The sequence below is a fragment of the Gouania willdenowi genome, chromosome 17 (assembly GCF_900634775.1).
Source record: "Gouania willdenowi chromosome 17, fGouWil2.1, whole genome shotgun sequence".
Classification (NCBI taxonomy): domain Eukaryota; kingdom Metazoa; phylum Chordata; class Actinopteri; order Blenniiformes; family Gobiesocidae; genus Gouania; species Gouania willdenowi.
In genome coordinates this window covers 8298953-8311373 of record NC_041060.1, presented here as the reverse complement: position 1 = coordinate 8311373, position 12421 = coordinate 8298953, and the positions used below count along the sequence as shown (strand labels likewise).

At 41.4% G+C, this 12421-nt stretch overlaps 1 protein-coding gene across 6 annotated transcripts in view; it reads left to right on the top strand.

Annotated features, from left to right (window-relative positions):
• LOC114478866 (microtubule-associated protein 4-like) overlaps window positions 1-12421 on the top strand; it is a 126117-nt gene that overhangs the window by 75750 nt on the left and 37946 nt on the right. Inside the window, exon 1 of one of the 6 annotated variants that reach the window (XM_028472177.1) lies at window positions 2968-4750. The exons of the other annotated variants lie outside the window; for them this stretch is intronic. Within the exon in view, the coding sequence (XP_028327978.1) occupies window positions 3277-4750 (1474 nt within the window). The 5' untranslated portion in view covers window positions 2968-3276. Of the gene's footprint in view, window positions 1-2967; window positions 4751-12421 lie in introns of those variants that run through there. 6 annotated transcript variants of the gene reach the window in all.

Here is a 12421-nt window from a genome sequence, read left to right as displayed (position 1 = left end):
TGGAAATGGATGGGAAAAGTATTTTTCTTTGGTTTAATTGTGTCATTTTCACCAACTACTTGCATTGTTTTAAAGATAGCTGATGAATATATATATATGTATATTTAAAATTAAAATAGTTTTTCTCAGCTGATGCAAAACAGCCATTCTAGAGAATGTATAAAGACCATACAGCAGACATGCGCTGGAAAAGATTGCTAAACATTTAGTTAGTATATATATATATATATATATATATATATATATACAGTATAATATATTAATATATTAATTAAATTCATGGAAAAAACATTTGAAGCCTTCTTTAATGTAATGCTTTGAGATGACTGTTGTAATTTGCGCTATATAAATAAAGTTGAATTGAATTCAACATTTTTATGGCAAATATCAGTCGATAATATCGGTGGGCTTATATCTTACAGTGCTAGGATGCCCTTGAGGGCTAAAGGCCACCGTGCACCAGAATGTTTGCATATAGCAAAAAACGGCTCGACTAATTATAATTATAAAGTCTGAATTTTATAAAACTTTAATGTTTTTGGCGAAAAACAAAGCAAACCAGGACAACAACAACAATATGACACAAACTAGCACAAACCTTTTTTTCTTTTTTTTTATGTTTAACTTTCATTAGACAAAGTTTAGATTATTCCATAATCCCAATCATCACTTTATCAGTTCCTATCGGCTCCTAGTTGTTTTATTTTTAAAAACATACACTTTCTACATATGCTATTGGTTTCTAAATCTGTGTTATGCATTATATTGCCCTTTTTAACCTTGGTTTGATATAAGCAGTTGCTTTATTGAGCCTCTTATACTCGTTATCATCAGAGAGTATTAAACTCCAGATGGTTGCACTCCTTCTAGTGGGTTGAAGTCCTCTGCAGGGAATATAATGCCCAGGATTAGAGTTCTGCACTGAATGTCATGTTTCTCTCGAAACAGCAGCAGCTGCCTTGATGCCTGTAATCAAGCTGCGTATTCCTATATTACCGTACGTGTACATCTAATGTGTGCACTTCTCTTGTTAAGCCCATGAAGTTTCTGCTTTGCAAAAAATGAAGGGATTTATATTCCGGGATAGAGGATGAAACTTTTTTTTGCCTCAGCAGATTTTCATTCCAGCAGTAAATCCCAAACTGAAGGTGGTGAAATAATTCATTATTTCAATAGGGATGAAACAAAAAACTCTAGTTATTCATGGATGCAGCAAGTCGTAACCAATGTTCCCACACTGCAGCAGATTATGTTTTTTGAAGAACATAGCATTGGAAGGCATCGGGCTTTATCTTGATTTAACTAGACGTGTGTTACACAGGCTTTGCTATCAGAAGGGCACATCATGATTGGCTTGATGCTTCAGACCAAGGGTCAGCAAGCTTTAAACTTTCATTTTTTTTTTCTTTCCTCTATTGAGCAGGAAATTCTTAAAGATAAACTGTACTTGGTCATTAAAGAAAGGACAATACTTTTATTTTTTTAAATACACATACATAATAAATTAATTTGATATTTTATAGTTTTTCCACATTTGATTTAAAAACAAAACATATAACTAAAAATAATAATAATAATACCAAACAATTTTAAATAAAGAGGTAAAAAAATATGTGCATAACATACTTTTAAAAAGTATAAAGAAATAAAGTATCTTATCAAACCTAGTGTTAACCAAACAAACTGCTGTCTATATACATAAAACATGCTATAAATAAACCTGTGTAGGATTGCTTCTTTCTCACAGTATATCTTAATGTTAAAAAAATTCATTAAAACTTGTTTAATTACGTTTACTTTTCTGCTACCTATCTGCACAATAATTAATGCATTTCTAATACTGTGCAACAATTGATGAATAAAAATACTACAAAATAATAATGTTTTTTTTTCTTTCATATGATGTACTGAAAAGCTGCACATCCTTCTGGAGTTGTTTGTGCTTAGACATATATATCTAAATATATAAATGAATAAACCATACTAATTGTCCCCCGCAACCCTGAAAAGAGGAGCAAGCGTGTCAGAAAATGGATGGATGGATGCTAATTATCACAGCTGGCACCCAGTATCATCCCTAACAATTAGAAACTGTTTCCTTTAAGGTCTCAAGTCACTAGCACAAGTTTACACAACAACATTGGACTTTTATTCATGTTCTGAATAATTAATTCTATGATATTATCTGAGATTTGTTCACAGTTTCTGGAGTTTATCATGTTTTGGCCTGAATAGTTGTCGCGACATGTTTTTTTTTTTTTTTGAATCCATTGACCCAGCTAGATAAGTTTAGATTTACTATAGCTGTCACTGCAGGTGAGCAAAAAATTCATCACCACCCTCCAGGGATTAAGGTTTCAAAGAAACACGAGCCGCAAAGCAGCTGAATCCAGTGCATCGCAAAGGGGAAAAAAAGTGTTCCAAAAGGGCAAACAGTGCATCACCAAGGTAGGCAGGTTTAGAGATGTGATCTCATGACGTCAACATGGTAATATATAGCATGTTGGTATTTTTGCCTCTTGAGCCAATCATTGGCTGCAGGGAGAGGGAGACAAAGTCCAATCAGAGTCTCATCAGGATGATTACAGTGTTCAGTCATGGCTCGGTTGCTTCTCTTCTTGTCTCGCACCATGTATCAACATGTGTGCTATTCCTGTCATACAGCATCTGTAACAACCATTGATCTGGCTTTTGTGTGCTTGTGGGCAAGTGTGTGTGTATTTTTGTGTGCGTGTTACATCGCCCTTTTGTCACCCACGGGCTCAATGTTAATATTTTGTACCAATGAATGGGAGAATATTGTAAGCTGTCATGTGACTATGTGATGTAGAAAGAGAGAGTGAGGGAGAGAGAGAGAAAGATAGAGACAGAGCGCAAGGTGCAATTTCGAACCACAGCTGATCCATCTAGTGCTGAGAGAGGAACAGACGAACACACACACACACACACAGGCACTTATACACTCCTTTTGCTTTTGCCTGCACACATGCACGTTGCACACACACATGGACTTCACACCAATCCACGCTGTGACGCACGCAAACAACTGCAAGGCGTTACTTTAAGAAGAAAAGAGAGAATGCATCGCTTCCTCTACTTCCTAAGCTCAGAACACTTTGGATACTGAGGAAATACATCCTCCTCCTGGATAAGAAAACTACACTGTCAGTACAAAGTAAAGAATAAAAAGACTTGGAGGACCGAGGAAAAAGATACCAAAGGAGGCAGCAGCAGCAGTTCAAACCAATACCAGAAGACTGACAAAAGTGCAGCAAGATGTCCTTCGTGTCTGGTTCACCCTGGCAGCAGCCGACCATTATTAGTGGCAGTAGCATCTATGGACAACATACAAGTGGGCATCAACAGCAGCAGCAGCAGCAACAAAAACCCCCTGCTACTCTCTCTGGAGCCAACATCCCTGCGGTGCTGGCCTCTTCTTCACTGTCACCATCCAGTCCAACCCCTGCTTGGTCAACTGATTGGAACTGCCAAGGCCAGACTGTGCCAGGGGGGACAGTAGCTGCCCCCTGCCAGGCAGAGTCTGCAACATTTTCAACAGACGATGAAATTAAATCGGGGCAAGTCTGGACCACTGGGACATCGTCTGGGATCTTGGCAGCGGTACAAGAAACACCAAAAATGCCAGTGCTAAAGATCGAGGACGAACGTTCCAAACGAGCGAGGCCAAATGAATATGAATATAAGTTGGCAGGAGCAATGGAGTCATTGGGGAGTGCAGGACAAACCCCCAGCAGTCCTTTGTCCAGCCTTTCCTCACCCACTTCTTCCTCTCCCTCATTAACCGTCTCACCTGGGAGATCATTTCACAATTCTATGCTACACTCCACACCTAATCCTGGATTAAGTCAAAGTAACGTACAAGACAAATCTCCAAGTAGCAAAGATGGAGTTTATACCAACGGATCTCAGTTACAGAAAGACCAAAACCAATTCCTGGACAATTCAGTGAGTGGAATTATCCCTACAAATCTGGAAAACAGAAACAAAGAGAAGAAATCTGAGAGCCTACTTGGAAGTCAAACATCCACGCCATGGTTTGGAAACCATAGTACCAATGTACAACCAAACAGTAATGCCCTTCCTGCTGCTGACTTTATTGAAAGCAAATTGGGAGGTAGAGAGGAGTGTATACCATCCACACCTGTGACGTTAGCTAAGGAAGCTGCAACTGCTGTTGATATGGACGGCTCTGGGCCAAAACACTTAAGCCATAAAGACAAAGACCAAACAAGACCATGTGTTGGAAGAGAACTTGCAACATCTATCCTTTCACAAGAAGACGTGAAGCTCGGATCATGTGCTACGCTGAACAAATCGGCCCACAGTGGAGATGTACCACAGCGGGTCGCAGTCAGGCGTGCCATGTCTGACTGTTCACATCTGTCTGTTCCCACTATGCTGACTGGAACCTACCCCACTGGTATGGGCGGCTTGCCAATGAGCTCACCTCATGTACCAAACCTCACAATGATGGGCACGGCAGTACATCCAACCAGGCCACCGTACCCTCACGTGGCCGTCCGACGTTCGCTCACAGTCACGGAGGGCACTGGCGCTGCTGCTGCGTTGGCTAATATGATGTCGTCACCGCTGATGGCGTCACCTGTTTTACCATCATCTCCACCTCCAAAGAGGCATCATGGAAGCTGTGAGACCAACGTTTTACTTGCTGTTCCTCCAACTGTAGGCCCAACTTACAACACCCAAGAGAGTACACTAAACACAATGGGTAAGATGTTGTTCCAAAGTGCTAATGGAGATAAGATGGATGGATTTAAATGCATTCAATGGGAACATAGGGCTTGAATGTTAAACTAGTTGCATAAATAGTGTATGTGCTGAGTTGAATGGGCATCTAGAAATTTAGTGGGTATCTGCAAGATTTAGCAAATATAGCATATCTTCTGTTCTGAGCTACAAAAGCAGTATCACACTTGCAAATAATTCCCAACCTTAAAGAAATACCTGTTCATGTCTTCTTCTGGAAAGGCTTTTTGTTTTGTCATGCAAATTATATGAATTCCTGAGATGGACTATTAAGATTATTCTAAACTTTCATTCATGCGATAGGTCTTTGCCTGAGATATTTTAAATGGAGTCAAACTTCTGTCAGAATATCTACTTTTTCTGATCACTACTCTTATTTTTGTAAGTCCAAAAGTAGAACTGTATAAACTTCTATGTGAAGAATCCAAAAAGCCTGTTCTAATTACATTATGCAGCTATAGCATAACATGATTTATTAAGATCTATTTAACTTTCTGCAAAGATGACATGTAGCTTTAAGGGCAAGGCTGAACAAATGGCCTGCTTTATCTAACACACCCCTCTAAGCATTTAGTTAATACATGCATATACTGTATCATTATATTGGTGGTGGTTAATTACAGTACAGGATTTATAGATTACGTGAGCACCATTAGTCTTGGCGTAGCAATCACTTGAATTAATTGAGGAGAGAACCAGAAAATTCACCTCCTCCGTGATGAAATCAGGAGGTTTTACATGCATGGAACATCACGGCAAAATCTAATCCCTAGCCCAACCGTGGTGATAAAATACAACCGCACATATTCATTTGTTTAAGACGTAAAAACACTGATAATGGAATGTAACTTGTGTAATGAAGAAATGCTGAAAACCTAATGGTGTTATTTGATAATAATAGAGTTTCACCATAAGGCCTGCTGTGAGAACTCCTCCATGGAAAATTCAGGCTTAACAAATGAGACATTTTAAGGCATGTTAATATACATTTTTTAAATTGTTATTATTATTATTAATTTCATGAAATACATCATACACTCAGTGAACAATATATAGGGAGTCTAATGACTTCATTCATATTGTGCGTTTGTTCATATGAAAATGAACAATAGGTTTCTAAACGAGGGACAGTATTTAAAGGACAGTTTTTTTTTCCGTTTGCCCGTACCACAGTTTGAATTATTTGCGATTATGTATACCTTGACTCCATCAATGGAAGTTCTTCATTAGTCTTCACGAGACATATACCTTGAAGAATGATTTAACTCTGCTACGCCCCCTCCTTCGAAGAAAGAAAAACTCAACCCTGCCCCTCATCGTGACAAAATTTCAAAAAACAGATCAAATGAATAAAAACTTTGAATTTGAATTAAAAAAAATTATTCAAGTCTCGTAAAAATAATGTAAAATTTGCAATCACATATTTTATAAAATGTAAAGAAGGTTCAGCAAGGCCATGACGTCATGCCCCCTCTGAGGGGGCACGCCCCAGTTTGGAACCACTTGTTTAACTTAAGTTAAGTGATCATGATGCATGGGAATGAAAGTCTTGTATATACATTAGAACAGTGCAGTCTATAGTTTTTGTGTCCTCCAGTGATGGATTTTGGTTTGTGGTGTACAGATATGGCTATTCATCCAGGTAGAGGATGTGGATTACTAAGAAATCATATGGACTTCTAGAGCCAGTCTTGGTGAAGCAGAAGCTTCTTTTAAAGGCTGAACATCTTTTCTAAAAATAGTTTGAATTCATATCTTCAACAAAAGGTGGAAGATGCTTTCATCACAAAGAGGATGGTTTTGCATCTCTACTTTCATCTACATAAATAACAATGAAGTAACAATGTGTGCGTTTGGTCGTCTTACAGCAATCTTCTCAAGTGTCCAAATGTATTTGTCCTTTCCGCAGCTGCGCTTCACCTGAGCACATGTCATTAGAGCTCCATTGCATTTGTCTAAATATAGAGTGATGCCTGTGCCCTCTTACGCAACGATGGCTACGTCTGAATAGAAACATCTTTGAAAGCGTCAGTCGGAGGCTGTCACTGTGCTTTCTGTTTTTTCTCCACAACCTGCATTTGAAAACTATTTTTAGGAAGGAGACTCTTGCACTGATTCATTTTTATTATAGTTCTCATAGACATCGCCAGCTTAGATATACCTTACTTTTTATGCATGCAAGGTAGCAAGTTATTTTTGTTGTATTATTGCATAAATTGTATTATCCTTGTGCTTCATGAGGAGGAAAAAGCCTTACAATTTTATCTTCACTTGGGAGAAGCTACAGTTCTTTCAAATGCAGTCAAAAATATATATTAAGTGTTGCAAATTTAGATGGTTAGGCACATTTTTAATTACAATATATGAGAAAATTCACTTAAAATGTCTACAGGAGAAAATAAACTAGTCTAGTGCTATAGTTTAGCATATAAAAAAAATATATAATTTTAAATACTTTATTTTGTAGAAATTCTACATTAAAAAGAAAAACTGTTTTTTTTTTTTTGTTGTGTGCAATTGATGCAACATAAGCATTGCTGCATATTTAATTTAATGTTTTCATTCAGTGTAAGATATTTCAAAAAGACAGTTTCACAAGTTTGGGTTAATGGGATTATAAAAGCATGTAATTTATAAAGCAGACATAGGCAACTAGCGGCCGCCAAAAACTAGCCTGAGGGCCGCATGTGGCCCCAAAGCAAATCCCCAAAAATTGTAATTCAAGAAGTTATACAAAGTACACAAAACCATACAAAAAAATTCCAAAAATACACAAAACTACTCATAACACACATAAAACAACAAAAACATACAGAAAATGAACCCAAAAATGCACAAATCGGCAACAAAAATGCCAAAAATTACAGAAAAATTTACACAAAAAATAACAAAAACAAGCAAAAGGACTAAAAACATCAAAACCACAGACAAAGACAAAACCCTTCTTTCACCTGGTATTAATGCTCTGATTGGTCATTATTCTAAATGCCGACATTAATATTGATCATGTGACACTCGGATCTGATACAATCACATTTTTGTGGCCCCCGCTGTGATAAAGTTGCCCATCTGCTGTGAAGAATGAGAGGCAGTCCATAATAAATGTCATTGCCCTTTTTCTGATGTTATGTCATTGTTCCATCCATTTTATTCAATCCATCAACCTCACAATGCGTCTGTGATGTTTGTCAGGCTGCATTTAACCATGAAGCTACTGTAGGGCATTGATTAGACATCGACTCTGACTGTACTCATTTAAATATAGAGCAGCTATTTCCAGAACCTTACATGGGTTTGTGGATGTGTGTGTGTACGTAAAGCGATCCCACCCACTCACACGAAATCTTGGAATTTTTGAAGGTGCACGCCCACACTGACTAGCTCACTGACAGCAGACAGCATGTCTGTTTCTTAACCTGTTTCTACATTCATTCAGCGCTGAAGGGACGAGCAGCAACACAATACATGCACAATTAGCTGTGAAAGGAGAAGCAGATAGTGTGGGGTATATGTTTTTAAGCTCAGATGATTCTCAAACACCGGTATGACACCAGAATTCCTTTAGCACAGATATAGGCAACTGGTGGCCTGGGGGGGCACATACGGCCCCTGGTCTAATTTTATGCGGCCCCCAAAGTAAATGTACAAAATGACAGAAAAATACACAAAACAAGAACACGAATACATTAAAAAGCCCAAAGAATTACAACACTGCAGGAAAATACAGTAAAAGACAAGGAAAAAAAAGCACAGAAAATTACTAGACAAGAAAAACCAGAATAATTACCCACAAACCCACACTACTAACAAACAAGCAAAATGACAACAGAAATACACAACAATAAGCCTTTTCAAACTCTGGAACTGCGCATACGTGACCTGGGGGGTCATAGGTCAAAAGGGATATAAACGTAAACAAGCTCAATCACTCTGTTAATATTTCCAACCTAACAGCGTTTGTAATAGTATTCCAGAGATCTTTAGTGTTTTGATAATGTTCTTATTATAAATATTACATATATTTGGACTCGAGGAGGGACCAGGGTTTTTCGCTGATGCCAATTTCAGCCGATCCGAGCACTTTTAAAAATCGATGAGAGCAGCTCAGCAGCAGTGTGGAAACAAGGGCATTCGTAACACCGGCTACCTGGGTCTCCAGCAGGTGACAGACCTCCTCTGCTTCCACACTCCTTCCATTGATGGGACTTGGTCTCTGAACAACAAGCTCTGACTTCCAGGGTCTCCAGGGGGCGCAATTCGGACTCTACCCAGTGTCACGATCTGAGTTTATCTCCGTACTGAGATTATAACCCTAACCCTAACATAGTCCAATAAACAAATAAAACGTGTTTGTTCACTTTGAAAACAAAAATAAACAAAAATGAGTGCGCATATACAGTCTTCGTACGATGCGATTTTGAAAAATAAATAAAATATATTATTATTATTGACGGGAGAAGCGAGATATCCGAGTGTGTAAAGGACAGTACGAGTTCTCACTTGGAAAAAGTACAGTTACGACGTACACCATTCACTAACCGGGTCCAAGATTATTTTTATCAAGCTATTAATTTAATTCAATCTGCAAATTTGAAGGATGTGCACAAAATGCACAGGCCGATCAGTGAAACAGTTTGAAAAAAACGTGTGCAGCATTAGCTTTAGCAGCGATTTCCGTCTTTCTGCCTTAGTGACCGATACCACATGTCCACAAAAAATCTTTCAAGGAATCAACGCTACACAGGGTAAATAATCTAAATCTCTGTCAGACTCGCTGTCAGCCAAGGCAAGATTATCCCTCTCGACCTTTAAACGCATGCGCGAGAACTCAACGAGAGCGACATTTCCGTGAGTGTGAAAAGGCTTATTGCTCCAAAAAAAGCAAAATGACAACACAAATACACAATTTCACTCCAAAAAACATATATTTTATAGGAAAAATGCACCAAATGCCTCACAACGAGCAAGACCACAACAAACATACACAGAATGAGAGAAAAACAAAGAAAATTGTTAAGGTTAGGTAGTTGGACCCCCAAAGCAGAGACTGAGAAGTGGAGGATTTGCACAAAAAAAGATTTATTTCCAAAAAAGGGTAGATGGCTGTGGTAGCAGGGAGCTGGCTGGCAGGCTTGTAGACGGGATTCGAGACATGGAATAATCTGGCACTGAAGCAGAGTCAGCCCAAGTGCTTTAAAGCCCACTGATTGGCTAATCACACCCAGGTGTGAGACTCCAGGAGCAGCAGAGGAGCCAGCCACGCCCCCTGACACACACAGCCCTGGAAACAAACAGAAAGGGAGGGGGAGGCAGAGCAGGCAAAACACAGGGACCTAACAGTACCCCCCCCTCAATGGACGCCACCCGGCGTCCTCCCAGGCCGGTCAGGATGCAGGGCGTAGAAATCCCGGAGTAGATCCGGGTCCAGGATCAAAGACCGGGACACCCAAGAACGGTCCTCTGGCCCGTAGCCCTCCCAATCCACCAGATACTGGAAACCACGCCCACGACGCCGTACATCCAAAATCCTGCTCACATCAAAGGCAGGACCACCGTCAATGATCCGGGGGGGAGGAGGGGGCTCGGCTGGAGGGCTGAAAGGACTCAGAGCCACCGGTTTAAGCAGCGACACATGAAACACCGGGTGAACCTTCAAAGACTGGGGCAACACGAGTCTCACCGCAGCAGGATTGATCACCCGATCAATCTCGTAAGGCCCTATATATCTGGGGGCCAGCTTACGAGAATCCACCTGGAGGGGGAGGTCCCTGGTGGAGAGCCAAACTCTGTCACCAGGCTTGTAGTCCGGGGCCTCAGACCGACGGCGGTCGGCAATCCTCTGGTTCCGAGCGGCAGTCCGAGAGAGGGCGGCCCGGACCTCTTGCCAGACCCGCCTGGCCCGACGAAGATGGTGTTGAATGGATGGAACAGAAACCACTGACTCCTGGGACGGGAAAACTGGGGGTTGAAAACCATTAGCAGCCATGAACGGAGACATACCCGTAGCAGATGAAACCAGAGAATTATGGGAGTATTCAATCCACGGAAGATGTGTAGACCAGGAGGCTGGGTAACGCGCTGTGACACATCGCATGGCCGACTCAAGGTCCTGGTTGGCCCGCTCCGTCTGGCCATTGGTCTGTGGGTGAAATCCTGACGACAAACTTGCAGAAGCTCCCAAGGCATGGCAAAAGACCTTCCACACCCGGGAGGCGAACTGGGGACCTCGATCAGAAACAATGTCCTGGGGTATTCCGTGCAGTCTGACAACATGCAGAACAAGCAGATTGGCCGTCTCGAGGGCAGACGGCAATTTAGGCAATGGAATGAAATGTGCACATTTAGAGAAACGGTCCACAATAGTTAAGATGACAGTGTTACCTCCCGACGGCGGCAGGCCGGTAACGAAGTCCACTGCTATATGAGACCACGGGCGACGAGGAATGGGGAGTGGCCGGAGCAGCCCAGCTGGAGCACGGTGAGAGGCTTTGCTGCGTGCACAGACAGAACAGGCAGCGACGTAGTCCTTAGTATCTGAGGAAATCGAGGGCCACCAGAAGCGTTGCTGGACAAGGGTCAAGGTGCGATGAAATCCGGGATGGTATGCCAACTTCGAGTCATGTCCCCATTGAAGCACCTTAGACCGAGCAGAAGGGGGTACAAACAGGAGACCTGGTGGACAAGCCTCGGGTGTGGGGTGACCAACCTGAGCCTCCTGAACGTCCCTCTCCACATCCCAACTGGCTGCACCAACAATACAGGCGGGTGAGATAATTTCCCCACACTTATCTTCCACCGGTGCAGAAAACCTTCGAGAGAGAATGTCCGGTTTGACATTACTTGATCCTGGGCGGTAGGTAAGGGTGAAGTTAAATCGACCCAAAAAGAGTGCCCACCGTGCCTGGCGGGCGTTCAATCTGCGGGCAGAACGAAGGTAAGACAAATTCTTATGGTCAGTCCATACCACAAAAGGCTGGGTCGAGCCCTCCAGCCAGTGTCTCCACTCCTTCAGCGCCAGAACCACTGCCAGTAGTTCACGATTGCCCACATCATAGTTTCTCTCCGCAGGATTGAGCTGACGGGAAAAGAAGGCACAGGGATGGAGCTTGTGGTCTGAAGTGGAACGCTGGGAGAGGACAGCACCGACGCCAGAATCGGATGCATCAACCTCAACGATGAACTGAGCTGTGGGATCAGGATGGGAGAGGACAGGTGCAGAACAGAAAAGGTTCTTTAAACGAACAAAAGAAGCCTCTGCTTCAGCTGACCAAACAAAGGGGACTTTAACAGATGTCAGTCGAGTTAAAGGTGCAGCGACTCTACTGTAGTCGCGAATAAATCTCCTATAAAAATTAGCAAACCCTAAAAATCTTTGTAGAAGCTTGCGACTTGTAGGAGTGGGCCAGTCATTTACTGCCTCGACCTTGGCAGGATCGGACCTAATCTGTCCTTTCTCAATAACAAAACCAAGAAACTGAACAGAAACGGCATGAAAATCACATTTCTCCGCTTTAACGTAGAGTCTGTTCTCAAGAAGGCGCTGAAGGACTAGCCTAACATGCTGGATATGTTCTTCAGGTGTGCGAGAAAAGATCAAAATATCGTCCAAATAAACAAAAATAAATCTGTTTAA